The sequence below is a fragment of the Parus major genome, chromosome 23, assembly GCF_001522545.3.
Source record: "Parus major isolate Abel chromosome 23, Parus_major1.1, whole genome shotgun sequence".
NCBI classification, from domain to species: Eukaryota; Metazoa; Chordata; class Aves; order Passeriformes; family Paridae; genus Parus; species Parus major.
This window is the reverse complement of record NC_031791.1, coordinates 739,576-759,160: the sequence shown is the minus strand read 5'-3', so window position 1 is coordinate 759,160 and position 19,585 is coordinate 739,576. Positions and strand designations below refer to the sequence as shown.

Sequence of the window (19,585 nt, the reverse complement as noted above, 5' to 3'; positions counted from 1 at the left end):
TTGGAGCCTGTAACTTTGCTCTGGCTTAATGAGACTTTGGATTTTAAGGTATATATCACTTCTGCTGTGTAGGTTTCTTAGCTCCCAAAGAAGGGGAAGCCATAAAGAACACAGACCGGAGGAGAAAAGCAGATTTCCAGCCTGGAGGTGTTGTTTAGCCAGGGTATCACTGCTGCAACACCACCCAAGGACCCCCTCAATTACCCAGCACTCCGGGAAAACTGAGCCAGGCACCGATTCCGGTGATTTCACCACCAGTCCAGATTAATTATGCAGCAACCTGTGCTGGCACACACCAACCAGCTATTCCAGGAATGTTTGCAGCCCAAAAACATGTGTTACTGCAGGAAACATCCTCTCCCCCATTTCTTGGGTTTTTTTCTTTAATTAACCCACCAAATAATGAATCCTGATGTATTGAGTTTGTGATTAATTATGATGATGCTGGTTTCTTTGTCTGCAGGTTTAGGCTGATGTTGGTATTGCATTAATATGCAGATGGAAATTAATGGATCTCTTTCCTGGGGAGGACAGGAGCAAAATCTCCCACCTTCCTGACCCCAGAGCAGCCTGGGGTGGACCCAGGCTCTCCAGCCCAACAGAGATGCTTGTCTTGCAATTCATCATTTAACAGGGGAGAAAAAATTACTAGGAATAATACCCAGAGGATTTTTTTCTCCTTTCAGACTTACAAATTCTGCTTAATTTTTACTGTTTTATTCCCCGAGCAAATGGGAGCTGGAGGAACATGCAGGAAGGGGATGGAGACTGGCTGGGATCCTGTGTGAGCACTGGGGCTCCTCCAGGCAGGGACAGAGCCAGGATCCCGTTCCACAGCTCATTATTGTGTGAACCATATGAGACTTTCCTTATTTTTGGCCTGTTGTAATGGGAAAGGAACCAGGACTTCAGCAGTTTGGGGAGGGGGCAGAGACACCCCCACACCAGTATTTCAGCCCAGCTCTCAAGAGACCCAAGACACTCTTCTACCAGGAGCCACACCAGAGCACTGCATGTTCCAATTATCCTGGGATACACTGGTCAGGTAGCAGCCTTGATGATGGCATTCAGGGGAGACAGCCCAGTACAATACCAAACTGTTGTCTGCAGACCCATCATTAAACCTCATCACAGGCAGCTTGGCCATAATTAAAGCTCATTTCCTCTTCCAGGCAGGAGAGGAAAAAACAAGAAAATAATCTCAGTATCCTCCAAACCCTCCTGAAGATGCAATTCCCTCCCTGCAGATCCTGCAGCACCTCTGCATAGGTATAATTTTTGTATCTAAAACAGTAACATGTTAAAAACATGAAAAAAAATCGTTTACAAACCTCACAGACAACGAAGTGCTTTTATTATGGGCTCAAAAGATCTCCACACCACCGAGACACATCCTCCATGGATGCTAAAGCCCTAAAATTCCACTTTCACAGCTTTTGTCTGTAAATCAAAAGCCTTTTATGCACTTCCAATAGCTACAGATGGACACCAGAGTGTGGGATTGGAGCTGCCAGCTGGTGATGGTGGAGGTTTGGTGTCAGTGCTGGAAAACCTGCACCATGGACTGAGGCTGGATCCTGACACAGGCAAGGGTCTGCTCCACAGGACCCAAATTTCTCTTCCTTATCCTCAGAATGCCCCCAATTCATTTTGTGAGCACAAAACCTTGTTAATGAGACATTTCCCTTTCCTCAATTAAGCTGTTTTCCTTTGCCCACCCTCTCCCCCCTGTGTGGGGGCTCATCCTTCCCCCAGTTTCCAGCAGCTTCCCACTGAAGTGTCACTCTGACTCCCAAGACACGGCTGATTCATCTCTTCTGAATACTTTAAATCTTAAGTGCTTTCCCCCAGCTCTTTTCCCCCTTGTTTCTTGAAATTACCAACATGTTCAAAAGACATGTTTTCCCCTTTCCAGGAACAGGACCAGCCCCTCAAGGACAGCTACAATCCCATCTCATTTGGGAATTATCTAGGTTTTCTCTGCATCTGCAGGAGCCGAAGCAAGGAATTGCATTGGCTCCTGGCAGGATCCAACCCTGTGGTGACCACACAGCAGTGCCACCACTGATCCTGTTCCTGGGACAAGGAATTGCCCAAATGTGGGAGATAGATACAAAAACCTGTCAGTATTGGGGACAGGGAGGAACGGGGAGCACTGGGATGTGGGATTTTAGCTCCAGCTCCCCAGTAGCTGAGGCTGTTTTTGGACAATGTTGTTGCTGGGAATCAAGCCCAAGACAAAGACCAGTTTCTCCATCAGGTATCCAGCAGATCACATTTCACTGAAGAGCATCAAATGGTGATGGTCCCTAGGGAGCAGAATTAGTCACGGGATTAGAGAGCACTTACCCATGGCTCAGCCTGCAGTGATGGCAAAGTATGAGCTCAATCAATCCCTCACAATATATCATTCCCCATGGGCCCAAATCCAAACTTCACAGAGGGAAAAATAAAGTCCTTTACAAACCCAGGAATTCAAGCACCAAAATAAACCCAGCTGATGGGAGGTGAGTGTCCCCAGCTCCCCAGCTAGGGCTGAACCTACAGAGGCCATCCCTGGTCCAAGCTCGTCCTACACGGCAGCAGCAGAGCTGCCAACAACCTGAGCTGCTCTCAGTGCCTGAAGCCCATCCCTGCCCAAAGGAACATTTAGGAACTGAGTGTAAACAGCTACCTGGGGCTCCAGTCACATCAGGATGTGGGAATTTGCCCCCTGGCTTCCAGTCTCCACATGAATGTCTGGCTCAGCTCCAGCTGGGAGCACCCAGCAGGGACATGCCAGGATCCTTCCAGCTGTGCCACAGGCTTGGTCGTGTCCCTGGGGACCCAAAGATAGCAGGAGTGAGCCATCAGACAGGCAAGGAACTGAAGAGAGGCTGACAGAGAGGACAGGGCCCATCCCCTCTCCCAGAGCCAACAGCTTCCAGAAGTCTCCTGCTGCCATCTGGTGTCCAAGCCCCCCATCCAGCACAGACACTGCTGGCACCACCAGAGCTCCCCCAAACGCAGACACCCCTCCCAACTCTCCCCAGGAACCACGGCAGGCCCCATGGAAGAACTGCCCACCCCTCCAAAGCACAGGAAAAGCCTGGGTTTATCAAATCTCAGTTTATTCCAAATGCTACAAGATGAGTTTTTTGTCCTTTCCGCCTTGATTAATCAACCAAAATACATTTTCTTTTTTAAAAAATCCAACCCCTTTGGAACCATTGTATAATCCCAGACCCCCCTCCCCTATTGCTAAAATTTATCTCTTTGCAGACCCTTCCTCAGTCCAGGTACCTGGAAGGCACCTCCTGCAAGGAGAGGATGGAGCAGGCTGGGCACAGGAAGCAGGACCAGTTGGATCAGGGAGGTGATGGGAAGGAGGAGTCCTGTTGTCTCCTGGTCCTGTATGTCTCTCCATGCAAAACTGGGGTCTGGGTGTCTGCTCAGCAAGGTCCTAACAGCAAATGAAGCTCCTTCAGCAAGCGAAAGAGAAAAAATTTAAAGTAACACTGTTCTCACCCGTGGGATGGATTTGATTGGGTTTCCAAAGGCAAAGGCAAAGAGGGAGTGGCCAGGACTGCAAAAAGCAGTGCTGGAGGTGGCTGCTCCAGGTCATGGGGAGCAGGGAACCTGCTCCTGGCCTCACTGTTTTGTGGGGGGTTCAGGTTAGATATTTGAGGGATGGGAGGAAGTAGCCCCCCTTCCTTTTTCCAGTGATCATAGTGTGCTAGGTATCATCCAGCAGCCTTCTCCCTCACCAGGCAGAATATCCCCACAGCAGCCACGAGCTCTACATTAGATCGAGCTTCCTGGGCACATTTCTGTTGTACTCAGATCAGCCTGGAACAGGCTCAGAGGGGTTTGGTGGGTGGCAGCAGACAAATCCAGGCCAGAGAGGTATATTTAGGTGAAGGGCATGGAGGAGCATCCAGATGTGGGGAACATGGGGGCCTCAGGGAGACTGATACCCAAACTTGATTGCAGAGTGAAGAACAAGACCCTCAGCTTTGCTGGGCCGGGAAATGTTAAAAAACCAGACGAGAAGAAGTAGAAATCCATCCAGGCACAGAACCGGGATCAGTTTAGGACCAAGCTGATCCGGGGAGCTGACAGAGCACTGGGCACCACGAGAAAACAAACACTTCCAGGGAGAACCCATGTTCCACCTGCACAGGTGCTGCTGGGCCTAGCTCCATGAGCCTCCTGCCCTCCCCAAGTAATCGGTTCCCCAACCCAGGCAGAAGTTGTGGGGGGTCTGGGGGGGTCCTGTGATCCCGCTGGGCTTGGCTGTGGCGGCGTTTCATCAGCTCTGTTCCTTGTCACTGACCAGCAGCACAGTGTGCTGCCCACCACTGGACACAGCCAGCACCCGCCGGTTCTCCAGCTGCTTCCCCGTCATCTCCACAGGGCTCCAAACATCGTCCTCCTCCCCGGTGCCCAGCTGGTAGTTAGTGCCCATTCCCCAGGCAAACGCTCGTCCTGCAATAGAGTTGAAGGAAGCTTTGAGCTCCAAGTGGTTGCACAATGGGAAGGGAAGCCAGCACCCAAACCCAAAGGGAGCTTGCATCCATGCAGAAAGTTTCTGTAAGTCCAAAACACAAGCAGGAGGATTACAAGGAGCACTTGCAACTCAGACAGATGCTCCATCACAGAGCGAAGGAAATTTTATCCCTCTGGAGAAAACTAAACCCATAGCCCACTCCAAATCTTCCTTCCTACAGACACTGCACACAGGCAGATGCAGTACCAGAGCATGGAGGTCTGGCATCAGTGGAGTCAGAGAAGACATTGTCAGGCGCCCTCCTGGTCAGCACACGACCAAAGCTGTTGCCACAAGCCCACAAACACATCTGAGCAGCCACTGCCTAGTTGTCCCCAGGTGACTGGTGCAGTGATGGCTCCAGTCCCACCCCAGCCAGCAGTGTGTGATGGTGTGCAGGGCTGGATGGAGGGATGAAGAACATACACAGTGTTCCCAAACCCCGGCACTCACCATCACTGCTGACGGCATAACCAACTGACGCTCCGCAGGCCACCGAGGTGATCCTGGGCAGCTCCGGGATAACCGTGGGTGTGCTCTTCTCCTCTGCCCCTGTCCCAAGGCCCAGCCGGCCATACTCTGCCCTGCCCAGGCTGTAGGCTTTACCTGGAGCACAGTGGATACACACGAGGTGACTTCAGTGGGGCAGAAGCTGCAGCAGGGCCAAAGCTGGACCCTCTTCCCAGGTGTGACTCCTGAAGGAGCATCGCTCCTCCATACCACACCCCAAAACCCATCCAGAAGGGGCAGGGTAGGATAGAGACCCTTCAGCTCCCCAAACCCAGTGAGGGCAAGAGCAGAGTTCACAACTGAGTGCAGGTTCCTGTTGTCAGCTTCCCTTTGCTGCAATCTCACACTAACCTTGTTTCCTATAACGCTGAGAGCTTGGAGGGCTCCAGCATATTACCCTCACCCCACTAACTCCTTGGCCAGGATGAGGGCCATGGGATCCCTCAGACTCCCAGCTCATCTGTCTTTGTGTCACTTACCCTCGGAGTCGACACAGACTGTGTGGTGCTGCCCACCAGAGAACCCAACCCATGACTTGGTGGAGTTCTTGAAGCACGTGAGGTTCTGCGGGGAGAAGCAGGGCTCGGTGTCCTGGGTCCCTGTAGGGTGGGACGTACAAACCCGGGCGGCTCAGCTCCATGGCCATGGACAGCCCAGGCCATGCTCTGGCACTGAGCTATCCACCCTGGGGCTCTCCGTGGGCTGAGCCCCACCAGAGACAAATACAGTCCCCCAGCCCCAAAATCAATTTCTGCTCAAATCCAGCAGGTGCATGGGCTGGGACCTAAACCCAGAGCTATGCAGGGTGAGCCCCACCCCCATTTCCAGCTCCGGTGCACCAAGTGTTTAGATTCTGAGGCACCCAGCAGCTTCCCCCACCAGGCCAGGGCAGCAGTTGACTGTCAGGAGGTCTGGATGGACACAGGTGAAGCTTACCCAGCTGGTGGTAATTGGAGAGGCCAAATCCATAGATGTGTCCCTCACGTGTTACAGCAAAGGTGAAATATGCCCCACAGAAAGCGTCCTGGAAGCGCATTTTGCCTCTTCTCCCTTTGCCTCTGACATGGACAAGCTGGGGGACCAGCAGCCGCTCTGGGGCAGGAGACAAGGTGTTATACAAGGACTAAGGATTTACAGCCTCCCTGCATCTAAGGATCTGGCTCACTACATTTACTGATTACACATTGATTACGCTGATTACACATAAGCCCTTGAGCATCAGGGACAGGGTCCATTGGTTCCTCTGCAAAGGGAAGAGAACTAAATTCACTCACGCAGCCCTTTCCGTCCTCCTCGGTTGGCAAAGAGCGCTGGCACTCTGCCCAGCTGGCCCTGCTCGCCACAGCCACACGTGAACAGGTCACCGTCCACTGTCAGCATCACCAAGTGGTCATTTCCTGGGACAGGAAGGAAAGAGAAGTACAGAGAAGTCTTCAGCAAGCCCTGGGGGCTGAGATCCCACAGTTTTCCCAGCTTGCGGGGTTTACTGCACCTGATACCTCAACACCAATTGTGCCCCACCTAAAACTCCAGGATGTCCTTCTTCCTGATCCCAGGAATTCAAAGCAGTTTTTATGAGACGGTGGTAAGGACACAGGTGTGCCCCAACTTCCCCTGGGCCCTGGACAACCTCCATGGCTGCCATGCTCAGCTTCTCCAAGCCTCATCAGAGAGCAAGTGCTTGGCTCCACAGGGTCACAGTCCAGGGCCGCTCTTGGAGGGCATTCTGCATCAGACTGGTCAAATATTAACTCAGATGTCAATCTGTTGGGGCTAAAATATCTGTTTGGGCTAAAAAGTCTCTTCTCTGGAGAGTCAGAGATGAGCAAGTATACTCTTGTACCAGACTCAGAGCAAGCCAAGAGGGAGGAAAAGGTCATGGACCTTCCTCAAGGGTTTGACAGCCTGGTGTTCCTGTGTCCTGGGGTGACTGTGATGTTAAATTGTATCCCCATTCGTCTGCCTGGCCCAGAAATACCTTTTGTATCTTTAAAACTTCATCTGAGAGTAAAAGTGAGTAGAGAAGCACTGAGTCTGTTAACAGAGACTGTACTTACTCCCCCCACATTCCAGGATGGGGGTTTTGACGACAGCACAGACAATGAGAGACTGCCTTTGCTTTCCAGCTAGCTGAAGCAGAGAGGTCTTCCTGGACTGTTTTTCTTTCCCTTTTCGTGGAAGGGTTCAAACCTGCTCTGGACTGGGGACTCCGGAGAGCACCGAGCTTGCACCCATGGACCACCGGGGGCCCAGCCTGGGCAGAGGTAATCCCCAGAGGGATTGATAACGGAGTGAACAGCCACAGGAGGGAGACCCTCTGAATTTGTCATCTCCTCAGAGTGGAGAGAGGTTTTGTAATTTGGTATTATTCATTTTTGTGCTGGATAGTCCTTTGCCTGCTAAATGAACAGGTTTTTTCCACTTCTCTCAGAGAAATCTCTTCCCAAACGAGTTGGGGTGGGGGCGGGGGGAAGGGTCCACATGAGTTTACTTCCTAGATGGGTCCCCACTGGAGGTTTTCTCCCAGATTTGTCCTAAACCAGAACAAATACAACCTGCCTACCCCTGGGCCCTGCTCACCTGAAACTATTTTAACAACAGGCGCGTCAAGCTGGAGCAGCAAAGGAATGGAGCTTGTCTTCATGGGCTCCAGCAAGCCAATCACTCCATTGTTATCCTGAGGGGAGAGAGAGACACATGGATGAACCATAGGAGCAGCCAACAGCAGAGCTTCCATTCCAGCATCTGAGGAATTTGCATACCCGGAAGGAGCCCCAGACAAAGACCCTGCCGTCCTCAGTCAGTGCAGCTGTGTGGCTGTCCCCTGCTGACACCTGCACCACCTTCTCCTGCAGCTCCACCGGCCCAGGAGAGGTCTCAGATCCTTCAGCCGAGGTGTCGCGTCCCAGGGCACCTTCATCATTGCAGCCAAAGGTGTAGATCTGCAGATTGGGTGCAAGTGATCAGGATGGAGCTCAGAGGGGCAACAGGCTGAGTATGAAGTCAGGGTACAGAGACTCACCAGGCTGAATTTTCACAAAATCAAGGAGCGGTTTGGGTTGGAAGGGACCAAAAAGCTCATCTCAGTCCACTCCCTGCCACGGGCAGAAACACCTTCCACTAGATCAGGTTTCTCTAAACCCTGTCCAACCTGGCCTGGAACACTTCCAGGGATGGGGCAGCCACAGCTTCTCTGTACCATAGCCTCATCACCCTCACAAGGAAGAACTTCTTCCCAATATCTATCTAAAATGGTAGTGTCACCCATCTACTCTCTGTCAGTGTAAAGCCACTCCCCCTTGTGCTATCACTCCATGCTCTTGTCCAACGTCCCTCCCCAGTTCTATTGCAGGCTCCTTTCAGGTCCTCCTTTTGACTCTCCAGAATTTTGTGGTCCGTGCGAGACCACGCTCACCCCAGAGCTGGAATAAGATGTGGGCAGAGCAGTGGCTGATTCCTACCCCCTGCTCCAGAACACATCCCAGAACTCACTGCACTCACCTTTCCCGTCTGGCTGAGGCACACCGTGTGCATCCCTCCAGCTTCCACCTGCACCACCATCTCCGGCAGCGTGACCAGAGTTGGTTTCTTCCTCTCCATGATGTCCTCACCCAGGCCCAGCTGGCCAACATTACCCTGGCCCAGTGTCAGCACCAGCCCAGGCTGTGAGCGGTGTGACGGGTGGCTGACTGCAGGGTGGGAGGGGGAGAAAGAACATGTGGGAGTCCAAGTTTCCTGGTAAAAATCACCCCTGGGTAAGTGGAAGGAAAATTCCCACAGATTTTTCTTACCTTTAACCTTCTTCAACTCAGGCGACTCTTCTTCTGGCACTGGGTTCTTCACACTGCGTTTTCCTGGCATCTTGGAATCTAAACGCCAAAAAGAGTCTGTAAGGGGTCACCCACCAGGCTGTTCACTGCTCAGGGTGTCCCCTTGCACCTTAAAAAACCACCTGAGAGACTGGTGACTGAGTTGGGATTTCAACACTGAACCCTTCTCCTGCTCTGGGAAAATGGAAAGTTTTCCCTTGGAAAAAGCTAAAGGATAGTTTTCCTTTATGGATTTTGTGTTTTATACATACTCTCTATCTCATGCAGATGTGAACCTCTCCAGATTTCAGTTCCAGGCAGGCGAGGAGAAAGGGAAGGGAAGAAGAAAGGAGGGAAAACGGGGAAAGAGGGAAAGGGAAGAATGGCAGCCGAGCCGTGTCGGCGTCCTCACCCCGGTTCGTCATGGCCCCAGCACCACCCCCGCCCCTTCCCGCCGTTCGAATTCCCCGCGGCGGCGCCTCACGTGAGCCCGCGCAGGCCGGGGCTCGGACCAGCCGCTCCTCCCGTCGCCTGCAGCTCTCCATGCCGGCCGGTCGGCTGCGCCGAGGCCGGCCTGGGGCCCGCCGGGACCCCCGCGCCCGTGTCCGCATCCGCGTCCCCATCCCCGTCCTCCCCGCTCCCTCCCGCGGCTCTCCCGGGCCGACCCCGCCGCGCTCACCGCCCGCCAGCCGCGCTCCGCTCTGCGCATGCGCGGGGCCGCGAGCGAGCGCCGCTGGCGGTGCGGCGCCCCCTGGCGGCCGGCGGGCAGAGCACGACAGCCGCAGTACCGGCGGGACGGGACAGCACGGAATGGGGACAGCTAGCGCAGGACATGGGGACAGGGGGTAATGGGGGACAGGTAGCGCAGGACAAGGGGACAGCACGGAATGGGGACAGGTAGCGCAGGACATGGAGACAGCACGGAATGGGGACAGGTAGCGCAGGACATGGGGACAGCACGGAATGGGGACAGGGGGTAATGGGGGACAGGTAGCGCAGGACATGGGGACAGCACGGAATGGGGGACAGCTAGTGCAGGACAAGGGGACAGGACGGAATGGGGACAGGTAGCGCAGGACATGAATGGGGACAGGGGGTAATGGGGGACAGGTAGCGCAGGACAAGAGGACAGAAGACACAGGACAGACGCACAAGGCAGGGCTCGCACAAGGCAGGGCTCGCAGTTGACAATACACTGGCCCCTGGGCAATAAATCCGGTTACTTGTCCTGCTTCTAACCTCCCAAAATGCCTCCAGCCTGCAGGGCCGCAGGCAGCTGTGATGGAACACAGCTGCTGCATAAAATGGTAATTGAACGCACAGAACGATGATAATTAACAGAGTATTAAAATACAGCAAGTCTGAGCTCCCACCTTCTCCAGCAACCTACTGCTGCCTGATATTGAAAATGCACCTCTACCCCTGAAAGAGGCTAAACTTCTCAGGTTAACTGGAAGACAACTTCCCTTACTCAATTGATTAATTCTGCTCTTCCAGTCCAGAGGCCTGCATTTGGCCTAACAGCTTTAATTTACTAATAACACCAAGTTCCTAATTAAGTTCTTGGCTGGTATATCAGCCTCATCCATTTACAGACCCTGACCCCCCCAGGGGTCACCCACAGCCCTTGTGGATGGATAACCTTCCAGGAGAACCTCAGTCCCGAGTATTTATCCCAGGCTCACGTTGGGACTTGCCTGACGAGCAGGGAACACACCCAGCCCCTGATCCCCTCCTTGGGCATTTCCATGGCCAATGACGGGACACCTCGCCAACCCACACCAGAAACTCCCCTAAACCCACCCATCAGAATCCCTCACCTTAAAAAACGGGCAGAGAATGATGTGTGACCGCCTCCCTGCTTCCCCCCAAGCCACACCCCGGACTAATACATTCCACCAGCCCTTAATGATAGGGTTTGTGCCCGAGACCATCCAAAGCTGGACTGAACGACGATCGGCTCCTAAGGCAGCCCACACAGAGCAGTCAGTTCATTTTCTACACCCTTTACAATTCCGAGATGCACACGAGAATCACACTTCTACACAAGAGAGCGGTGCCACCCGGAGCATGAAGTTATCCTTAATACTCAGATCACTCGCCAAAAACACACACCAAGCCAAAGCAAATTCAGTTTATTGAGTTGTCTACTGTAGGCAGATACAGATTAAGAGATCACCAAGGGAATAAGGGCTGTATTTCAGGGCCTAAACACACCAACTGCTGCTTCCACCCACATCCTATAAACCACCCACTTTTAGTATCTATTTCCCTGTAACATCCTGGCCCCACGAGGTCGAATCCATGGGAAGTGTAGTCCGCAGGAGAGCACACCCATGTTTTACTTATCCCTTACCCTGTTCCCCCCCTTCCCCAGTTTAAAGCATCCTAAAAGCAGCTTCTCGGTGGACGGACCACGTCTACCCTTTTCTTTCCAGTTGCACTTCAGCCAATACACATCCCGTGGATTGTCTTTCCTTCCCGTGCAGCACACCAGTAACATGTTAAAACTCCAGCCCCTGCTCCTTTGCTCCACAAAATCCAGGAAGTGCACGTCCCACCAAGTGACCAGGGACACACGTTATTTTCCGTGCTCCAAGCACATGCTTTCCAAGACCACCGAATTCATGCATACCTGGTTCCATCACTTTTTGATTACACACAGTGCACTAAACGACTTGGGCAACTACCCAATTTGGACAGACTCTTTAATATACCCACTTCTCCCACTAAAAGCAGATTTTAATTTGTCATTTTGTCCCAGCAGTTTCTGCAATGTTTTAGGAAACTTAAGATATTTTTTTCTTGCTCTTTTTTAATGTCTCAAATTACACAAATACAGCTTTGAGTTTAGCAGACAAATCTTATCATCTTAAGCGATTTTCTATCTGCTAAGATTTGTTATCGGGGGTTTTTTTCCCCTTTAAGACTCAGGAGTCATCGATTTTTCCATCTATCCAAAAACCAACAAAATCGTAGATACTAGGAGCTTGCGATCTAAACTTTCCTTATCATCCCCTATGTTGTCGGGATTGGAATCTTATCACTAAGGTGATCCAGTTATCCTACAAACATCTTCGAGACAGACAAAACCTATTTGAAATGTAAGGTTTAACTTTAAGGAAAAGAGCGAAACTATACACAATATTACACTTTAAACACTATTATTACCTTCGAAAACCATGTTCCACTTAAGCTTTTTTAATGCTGGTACTGGAAATAAAAAAAAAAAAGTACTGTAAGGATTTGCACAGAAGCTTGTTTCTCTTGTTTCACCCTCCCTGCTGTGCACGCGTTCCACGTCCCACCCGTGTGTGTGTGTTTCCTGCATGGTTTGTCTCCTCTGTCACGGCCCAAGGGCTCAGAGAAGCAGTAGGAATATGCAGGCTGCAGGCTCGGGGCCCGGCTTGTTCTCCAACGTCGTGGAAGGGGACTGTACGTCACGGGCCCGAGGGCCTGCGCTCCCGTGCGCCACACGGACAGAGCCGAGAGAGAGCGACTTCTCCGGATATCCACGTTGGACCTTTGTTTTAAACACTCACAACCACCTTGACGCCCCCCGAGCCCCCGCGTGTTCCCGTTCCACCGACCACGCGGCGTGGCTACATGACGGATACTCACACTGGAGCGACGACAAACCAAGCTTCCCCAAACCAAGCTTAACATGCTTTGGTGGAACCTGTAGGAAAAGGAAATGGCTCTGAGGGACGGCTGAGGTGGCGCGGAGTGACCCCGCAGCACGCACAGCCATGTGCAACTCACGGTATATTTTAGTGCTAAAACGGGGATGCAGCGGGCATCCGCCGACAGCACAGCCACTAGGACCTCACGCCACAGCAACCTAAAAAGAGAAAAGGGTACAAGTAGAGCAAACTATACTTACAGCCTCAGCCGCTCCTCACGGTGAAAAAGGCCGAACCCAACCGCGCGGCGACTTTTATAGAGCGCGGGGCGGGGCTAAAACGCGCGCGCGCGGCCCGCGTGAGGGGCGGAGATAAAGCCGTATTGGTGAGGGGCCCAAAGGGGCGGGGCCGGCGGCGCCTGCGCAATGTCTGGAAGAGCGGTTGGCACATGCGCAGGCGGAAGGGCGCGAATGGCTGCGACCCTGAGGGGAGGCGCCGCCATGGCTGACCCGCCCCCCATCCCCCTCAGGAGCCGCCGGTCGCGCACCCACTAAGATCAGTTAAAACGACACGACACAAGCACGGTTTAAAAAAAAAAAAATCTAAAATACTTTTATTTAATAATTAAAATCTGTTGCGGAGGAGACTGATATACAATGCAATGGCGGCTGTACAGGGGATGCCGTGAGGGAAGAGCCCCCAGCGGATGCTGGGCCGGCGTGTGGCCACACTGGTCTGTGAACAAGACAAAGTTCTCTCCCTTCTCCCCGCACCAATGGCATCTCACACATAGTTTAGTTTTGTGCATAATACAGCAGTGGCCCTACCAGATTTGATTTTTTTTTTTTTTTAAACCCGCATCGAGGGAGAGTTTTTCTCTCAGAAGAGAAATACCATCTTTGTAAGGTCACTTTTTAAACATATTCTTCCTTTCGACCCACACAGTGAAATTATCAAGTTTCCAGTAGGTTTAGCTGTAAAAATCAGAAAAAGGCAAGCTTCAACCCTGATCTGGGAAAGTAAAAAACATCTGAGAGAAAGCCACAATAAAAAAGACTGACTACTCTCACAGTTTCCCCAAATTAAAAAGTTTTAAAAAGGCAACAGTCATTTTTCCTGGTTCTGTAATTTGTTAACCAAGCTTAGATATCTCAAGATCTGTTATTAAGATCACAGCACGTGTGAGAGGGTGCAGAGCAAATGTTTTATACATCTGTTGGAGGTGGTTTTTTTTTTCTTTTTTTTTTTTTTTTTTTTACAAAAAGACACAGCATATGTTAATATCTATACAATTCCCTTCCAGGACAACAAACTGTTGGGTCAGTAGTGATTCAGGGCATTAAGGACATGACAGAAACAAGCAAACCCTCACAGAAATAATGAGTGCCATGTCAGTTGTCTGCCAGGGCTCTCTGTACATAGCTAATATACACACACATGCTTCCAAGCACATGCTCTCCTCAGCTTCCCAACATTAGAGCTGCCTTTTTTTCTTTTTTTTTTTTCCTCCTTTCCTCATGGAAAGGAGGAGGAAATGAGGAATTGCACCCCCAAGACAAGTCTGTACAACTTGGGAAGGAAGGAGTTGTTCCCCTGGGCATGGTCTCCTGGCAGAGTCATATTGCTGAGCCACACGAGGTATAGTGTCAGTTCCAGCCTGATGGCACGAGAGATGTGTTTGTTCCAGTGAAATGCTACATTCAGACAGGATTCCCCTTCCCTGGCTGAAAGCCCTTTTCTGGATATGTTTGGAAGGCAAATCTTGGAAGAGCTGAGGTTCCATCCTCACTATATTGCCTACGAGAGGGATGCAGAGAATTTCCAGTCCTCACGAGTTTCTTGCTCACTCCTTGGAATATTTACGGTCGATGGTATCTGAAAACAAAGTGAAAAATCTGAGTGTTATCCTTGGAACTCAGGTTAAATGGTTACTTGGGCACTACAGATGGCCAAAGAGAACCCTCAGCCCTCAGGGAAGCCGTTAACATCGAACAATTTCACCTCCTGTGCTCTGCACTCAGCTTTGCCACACAGAGCTGGAAGGAATCACTTCATTGACAGATTACATCCATGGTAACTCATTAGCGAGGTGCTTGGTGGCTGTGGCTGCACATCTCTAGCCCCAAAAAAGCTCACTCCAACTGCAGCTTCATACTAGTTTCAGACACACCTCAAACCAGACACTGGTCACAGAGCCTCCAGGATGAAAGGCCCAGTTTAAGATAAAACAACCCACTTTGTGTCTGCTACTGATCCAGTCACCTCCCCAGGACCGAGACAAAAAGGGACATTCAATATCCAACTCCTGCACAAATAGTTTTTCTAAGGTTTTAGTGTTTTGCCACTGAGCACTGTCCTTGCAGCACAGCTCTGACAGCTTTAACAAGACCAAAACTCTTAAGTTAACACATTCTCACCTGGTGAACTGCTTGCTCTCCTCATGCACTTCCATTTCACAGCTCTTAAACTCATTCAGCTCCTTTCTGATGGCTGCCTGCACAGAGAGGGAGATTTTTTTTTTTTGGAAAGGAAAGGGCTCAGATTGCAGCAGCCACCCCAGCTTTCACAGTCCATTAACACCAAACTGAGTTTAATCTGCCCCTCCACTATGAGGCTGGGCTGAGAGGTGGCTGGGGGAGGACAAGGACAGATAGTTCCTTGCCAGTTTCTTGAGCCTGCTGGGAACTGCACTGCTATGACCAGTACCCAGTATCCTTGTTGTGTCCAGAAAAGAGAATGGGGCTGAGGAAGGGTCTGGAGCATCAGGAGCAGCTGAGTGAGGTGGGGAAGCTGAGCCTGGAGAGAAGAAGGCTCAGGGGGGACCATCTCGCTCTCTACAGCTCCCTGACAGGAGGGTCAAGAAGACAGTTGTGGGAGTTGGTCACTTCTCCCAGGTAACAAGTGACAAAACAAGGGGAAAAGGCCTCAGGTTGAGACTGAGTGTGGAAGCTTAGATGAGATACAAGGAAAAATTTCTTCATGGAAAGGGCTGTGGTAGAATCACCATCCCTGGGAGTGTTTAAAAACGTGCAGAAAGGGCACCTGGGGACATGGTTCAGCAGTGAACATGGTGGTGCTCGGTAAACAGTTGGACTCCATGATCTTCAAGGATTTTTCCAACCTTAACAATTCCATGATTTTATGATTCTTACATCACTAAGAAGCTGAGGCACAAGCCATGCTGGCCTTCAGACTGTGCCCACCTGGGTTCCACCTTGCCATGAAGCAGCAGGAAGCAGAGCCAGGACAGCACATGCAAGTGAAGGGACACAGGTGGGGTGGCAGAGGGAAAGACGAAGAGTTGAAGCCAGAGGAACAGAGCAAATCTCCTCAGCTCACACAATTTTGCATGGGACACCCTGGTCTGGCTCCCCTTCCCATCTGGGGCCAGGACACTCTCAGTTACCTTGTCTGCTGGTGTCAGCTTTGTCCACGGCTTATCAGCTCGGCGGTCATAGTCTTGAGCATCTGTTACTTCCACATATTCATTAAACCTCAGGATCTTCCTGGCCTGCAGCTCTGCCACTGTAGGCCTTTGGCTAAGCTGAACACGGCAGCAAAAACAGAGGTTAGTCTGAGCCTTGTCCCCAAAGCAGATCCAGGACCAAGAACCCCAAGCAAAACTAAAACCAGTTCCCTCACTTAACCACAGACACTACCAGATCCTGCTTGCAGCCTGCAAGGGAATAGGTAAACCTCCTACAGACTGCATACTCCCAGTGGGATCACAAAGCTAAGCTGGGGCAGAACTTGGTCCACACTGTCACGGAGAAGGACACTGAGGGGTGTGGGAACAGCCACTGCAAGGCTGAGCCCTGCATGACACCCCTAAACACAGCTTCAGCAACTGCAGCACCCACACTTCACACCCACAGGCCTTGGGGAAGCTTTTCCCAGCCATGAGTAACAGCCACCAGTAACTTGGATGTAACAGCTAAAAGCAGCTGTTATTCTGCTCAGCTCCCACACTGCTGTTACTTTAGAAATGGATTTCAGGGAGCCTGCTGTGAAGTCGTGGCTGCTGAAGCACTGTTAAAGCAGCCAGGCCAGCAAACCTTTCAAGTATCAGGTGCCAAATTTAGCTCTCATCTCGCTTGTTATGCTCGCTGCCAGCTCAGATCTGTCACTGACAAACATGGCCCTGGTGCCAACGGTTCACTGTGGGTGACAGTCCACATTCCAAAGTCACTGCGATCTGAGGGCACTGGGGACGCTTACACAAGAGCCCTGTGACTTCCCCCACACACAGTACCTACAACGTGCTCACTGCCACCGTGCCCTGCCAGGTGGCTGTCACCATGGGGGCCTGCAGTACCTTTCTGGTCAGCCGGCGCTTGATCTCACGCTTCTCAGCTTGACGGTCAGCTTCATTTTTCGCTGCCAAGGAGAAAAAAAAAACATTTTTCATGTAAGCATCAGTCTTTGAAAAGTGCTTTCTAGGCTTGAACAGAAGATAATATTGAGCTGGATCAGATTATCTACAGATCTAAAGGCTTAGGACAGGCAGAGAGCACAGTACAACTCAATACCCCGTGTCACCTCTTGCACTGGCAGGGGCAAATGTGCCCCTTACGCAGAACCAATGAGTCATTCATGTCAAAGACTAATGGCCATATCACCAAAATACATCCAGGCCACTGTGCAGCTCACTCCTTCACAAAGCTATTATAGTTTAAAAGAAAATAGCAGCATAGATAAATATTTTAAATTGAAACTTCCTGAACTGACATTCCCATTTCCTCGAGATATTTATTTAAAACTTTTGCAGAACAAGATATGGCCAAGAGAAACAGTCCTGACTCTGTGATGCACTTCTGCTTTAGAGATCATGCAAGGCAATGCGGTAATGTTTGGAACACAAATAAAAGTCCAGCCCAAACAAAAACACATTTAACAGTCCTTGTTGTGTAACACCAGAGTCTGAACCAGCCCACACACTCTCCTCTGAGGTGGCAGGCATGGGACAGCTATTCTGTCCATAATCATATGATCCCTGAATGGGTATGGTTGGAAAAGACCTCAATGATCACCCAGTTCCACCCCCTGCCATGGGCAGGGACACTTTCCACTATCCCAGAGCGCTCCAAGCCCCATCCAGTCTGGCCTTGGACACTTCCAGGAATGGGCCAGGGTTAGGGTGGTCTGTGCCAAGGGCCTCACCACCCTCACAGGGAAGAATTTGTTCCTAACATCTAATCTAAATATTTTTCAATTTAAAACCATCCCCACCTGATAAATTAAGACGTTAAAGGCAAACTTATTGGTAATATAGTAACAAGGTATTTCTCAGGACCACCAGAGAAGGGCTACTCACGCTGAAGAATGTTCCTCTGTTCCAGTTCTTCTGCAGTTGGTCTCTGACTCAGTCGCCTGAAGAGAAGCACGACAAGTACAGAGTGTTGTATATCTGGTCACTCATCAGAAGCAGATGAAGGATAAAACTGCCTGGTTTCAGTGCACTAGACAGTCTCCTCCACACTCACTCACCACTGAGGATCACTGCTGCCCTGTTTTACACTATGCTCTGCTCAAACAGCTGCTCAGCCACTGGCAGAGCTTTGGGAAAGGGCTATGGGCTCTCCAGCTCAGAAGCAGCTTTGCAAGGAGCTCAGACAGCAGAGCCTGGACTGTCACCAGTCCCAGCTTCATCCACCAACAGCACCCACCCTACATCCATCCAGACCTTTTTAAACCATCTGTTTTACGTGTCTGTAACCCCAGAGCTTTTCCCCTCCCAGTCCATTTAACCTCTGGAAAGTGGGGCCTGTCAGGGGGATATTGCTCAAATCCAGGAGGAACTCCCAACTGTTCTAGAGGAGGAACAGCAACACTCAACCTCCCAGCCCTGCTCCAGCTGCCGTGCCCAACCACCCCCCCTAGTTCCAGTACAAACTGCTTGGACGAGGCACCAACTCTGTCCAATCCCACTCTGCACACACTGTGCTAGCAGCTTACACTGATCATATTCCATACCTGATCAGCGTCGTCCCAATCTGGTGACGGATTTCATTCCACTCCTCCTTGCTCTTCCGAGGGAAGGTGATTTTCTCCTCCTGTGGTGCAGCTGTGTTCCCCAGCTTTATAGCGAGTGTATCTTTCCTCTTCACTTTGTTGGCCAGCGTGCCTGTAGGGAAGGAGAGCAACAGGCTGCAGCTCAAGGCAGCCAAGCCTGCCACAGCAATCCCAGCACTGTGCCCCTGGAAGCTGTCCTCTCCTTGAGGGACAAATGTCCTCTCTCCTTGCTCTTCCCAAGCTCTGCACTCACTGCACAGCAGCAGCAGCCAGCACTCTTGTGTTCCAGCACAGCATTGTGTGACACCACCTAATGCTGTCCTACCTGAGGGGCTGGGACAGCACAGGCTGCCACAGGACCATCTGCAGCTGAAGGGGTGCACTCAGCAGGTGAGTGCACAGGTTTGGCTGCAGAGCCTTGGAAAAATCGAGGCAGAGAACACCTGCTACATCACACAACCAAGAACCAGCTGCTTTGAAGCGCTGTGGGAACCAGCACTTTGATCTAGATCTCAGTGCAGCCAGGCATGAGTTCAGCAGAGCAATATAAAAGCCACCTGCAATAAAAAAGCCTTACTGTTATGGCTTTCATCTTCTTCCTCATCATCTTTATACAGGATGGGCCCCTCCGAGTCAGAGTCGCTCATCCCTTCGTCTCCTTCCTGCTCCTCTGGGAGGACCTGGGGTACCAGTTTGGGGATGACTGTGACAGATGCCACATCTCCAATATACACACGAGGACCTGAATTCTGTTCCTCTTCCTGGTCATCTTCTTCCTCTTCCTCATCGTCTGGACTAACGAGAAGCACGCTATTACACCTCTGAACACATAGCACAGGGGCTGAGGAATATCCCTAGAATCAGTATGCCTCAGCTCTCCTCAGAGAAGCCCAGAAACCAGAGGTGCAAGAGCCAACACAGGATCCTGCACTGTCCCCATCTCTTCAAAGCACAGGGAGCTCTGGCCAAGGAAGTGACAGAAGCAGGTTCTGCAGAACCAAACAGCCCTCTGACCCCACTACTTTGTGACTTGGAGATTCAGACACTAGACAGTCCTTTTTCCACTTATGTTTAGCAAAATGAAAGGTTAAGGAAGGCCACAG

At 51.2% G+C, this 19,585-nt stretch overlaps 2 protein-coding genes and 1 non-coding gene across 9 annotated transcripts in view; all 3 read right to left on the bottom strand.

The window, feature by feature from the left end:
- Window positions 1-3,093: 3,093 nt before the first annotated feature.
- Window positions 3,094-12,775, bottom strand: RCC1 (regulator of chromosome condensation 1). 5 transcript variants are annotated; one of them, XM_015649481.2, is made up of 12 exons: window positions 12,731-12,775; window positions 12,469-12,526; window positions 12,019-12,060; window positions 8,830-8,907; window positions 8,540-8,727; window positions 7,801-7,980; window positions 7,619-7,715; window positions 6,313-6,435; window positions 5,975-6,130; window positions 5,518-5,637; window positions 4,982-5,134; window positions 3,094-4,467 (listed from the first exon to the last, which is right to left on the bottom strand). In XM_015649481.2, exons 3-12 carry the CDS (start codon window positions 12,029-12,031, stop codon window positions 4,292-4,294), a joined length of 1,284 nt encoding a protein of 427 aa, XP_015504967.1. In that variant the 5' UTR covers window positions 12,032-12,060; window positions 12,469-12,526; window positions 12,731-12,775; the 3' UTR covers window positions 3,094-4,291. The 5 variants fall into 5 exon arrangements, with proteins under 5 accessions (XP_015504967.1, XP_015504964.1, XP_015504969.1 ...); XM_015649478.1 differs by lacking the exon at window positions 12,731-12,775 and having other exon boundaries at window positions 12,469-12,724; XM_015649483.3 differs by lacking the exons at window positions 12,019-12,060; window positions 12,469-12,526; window positions 12,731-12,775 and adding an exon at window positions 9,527-9,547.
- On the bottom strand, window positions 12,164-12,368 carry LOC117245470. The gene has a single exon (XR_004500189.1). It is a non-coding gene; the product is annotated as a small nucleolar RNA SNORA73 family (small nucleolar RNA).
- Window positions 12,776-13,060: 285 nt separating the features above from the next.
- PHACTR4 (phosphatase and actin regulator 4) overlaps window positions 13,061-19,585 on the bottom strand; it is a 59,261-nt gene continuing 52,736 nt past the window's right edge. For all 3 annotated transcript variants that reach the window (XM_015649303.3, XM_015649301.3, XM_015649304.2), the window contains 7 exons: window positions 19,060-19,277; window positions 18,444-18,594; window positions 17,785-17,840; window positions 16,786-16,847; window positions 15,877-16,014; window positions 14,888-14,964; window positions 13,061-14,345 (listed from right to left, as the gene is read on the bottom strand). In XM_015649303.3, the coding sequence (XP_015504789.1) occupies window positions 14,330-14,345; window positions 14,888-14,964; window positions 15,877-16,014; window positions 16,786-16,847; window positions 17,785-17,840; window positions 18,444-18,594; window positions 19,060-19,277 (718 nt within the window). In that variant the 3' untranslated portion in view covers window positions 13,061-14,329. The remainder of the gene's footprint in view (window positions 14,346-14,887; window positions 14,965-15,876; window positions 16,015-16,785; window positions 16,848-17,784; window positions 17,841-18,443; window positions 18,595-19,059; window positions 19,278-19,585) is intronic.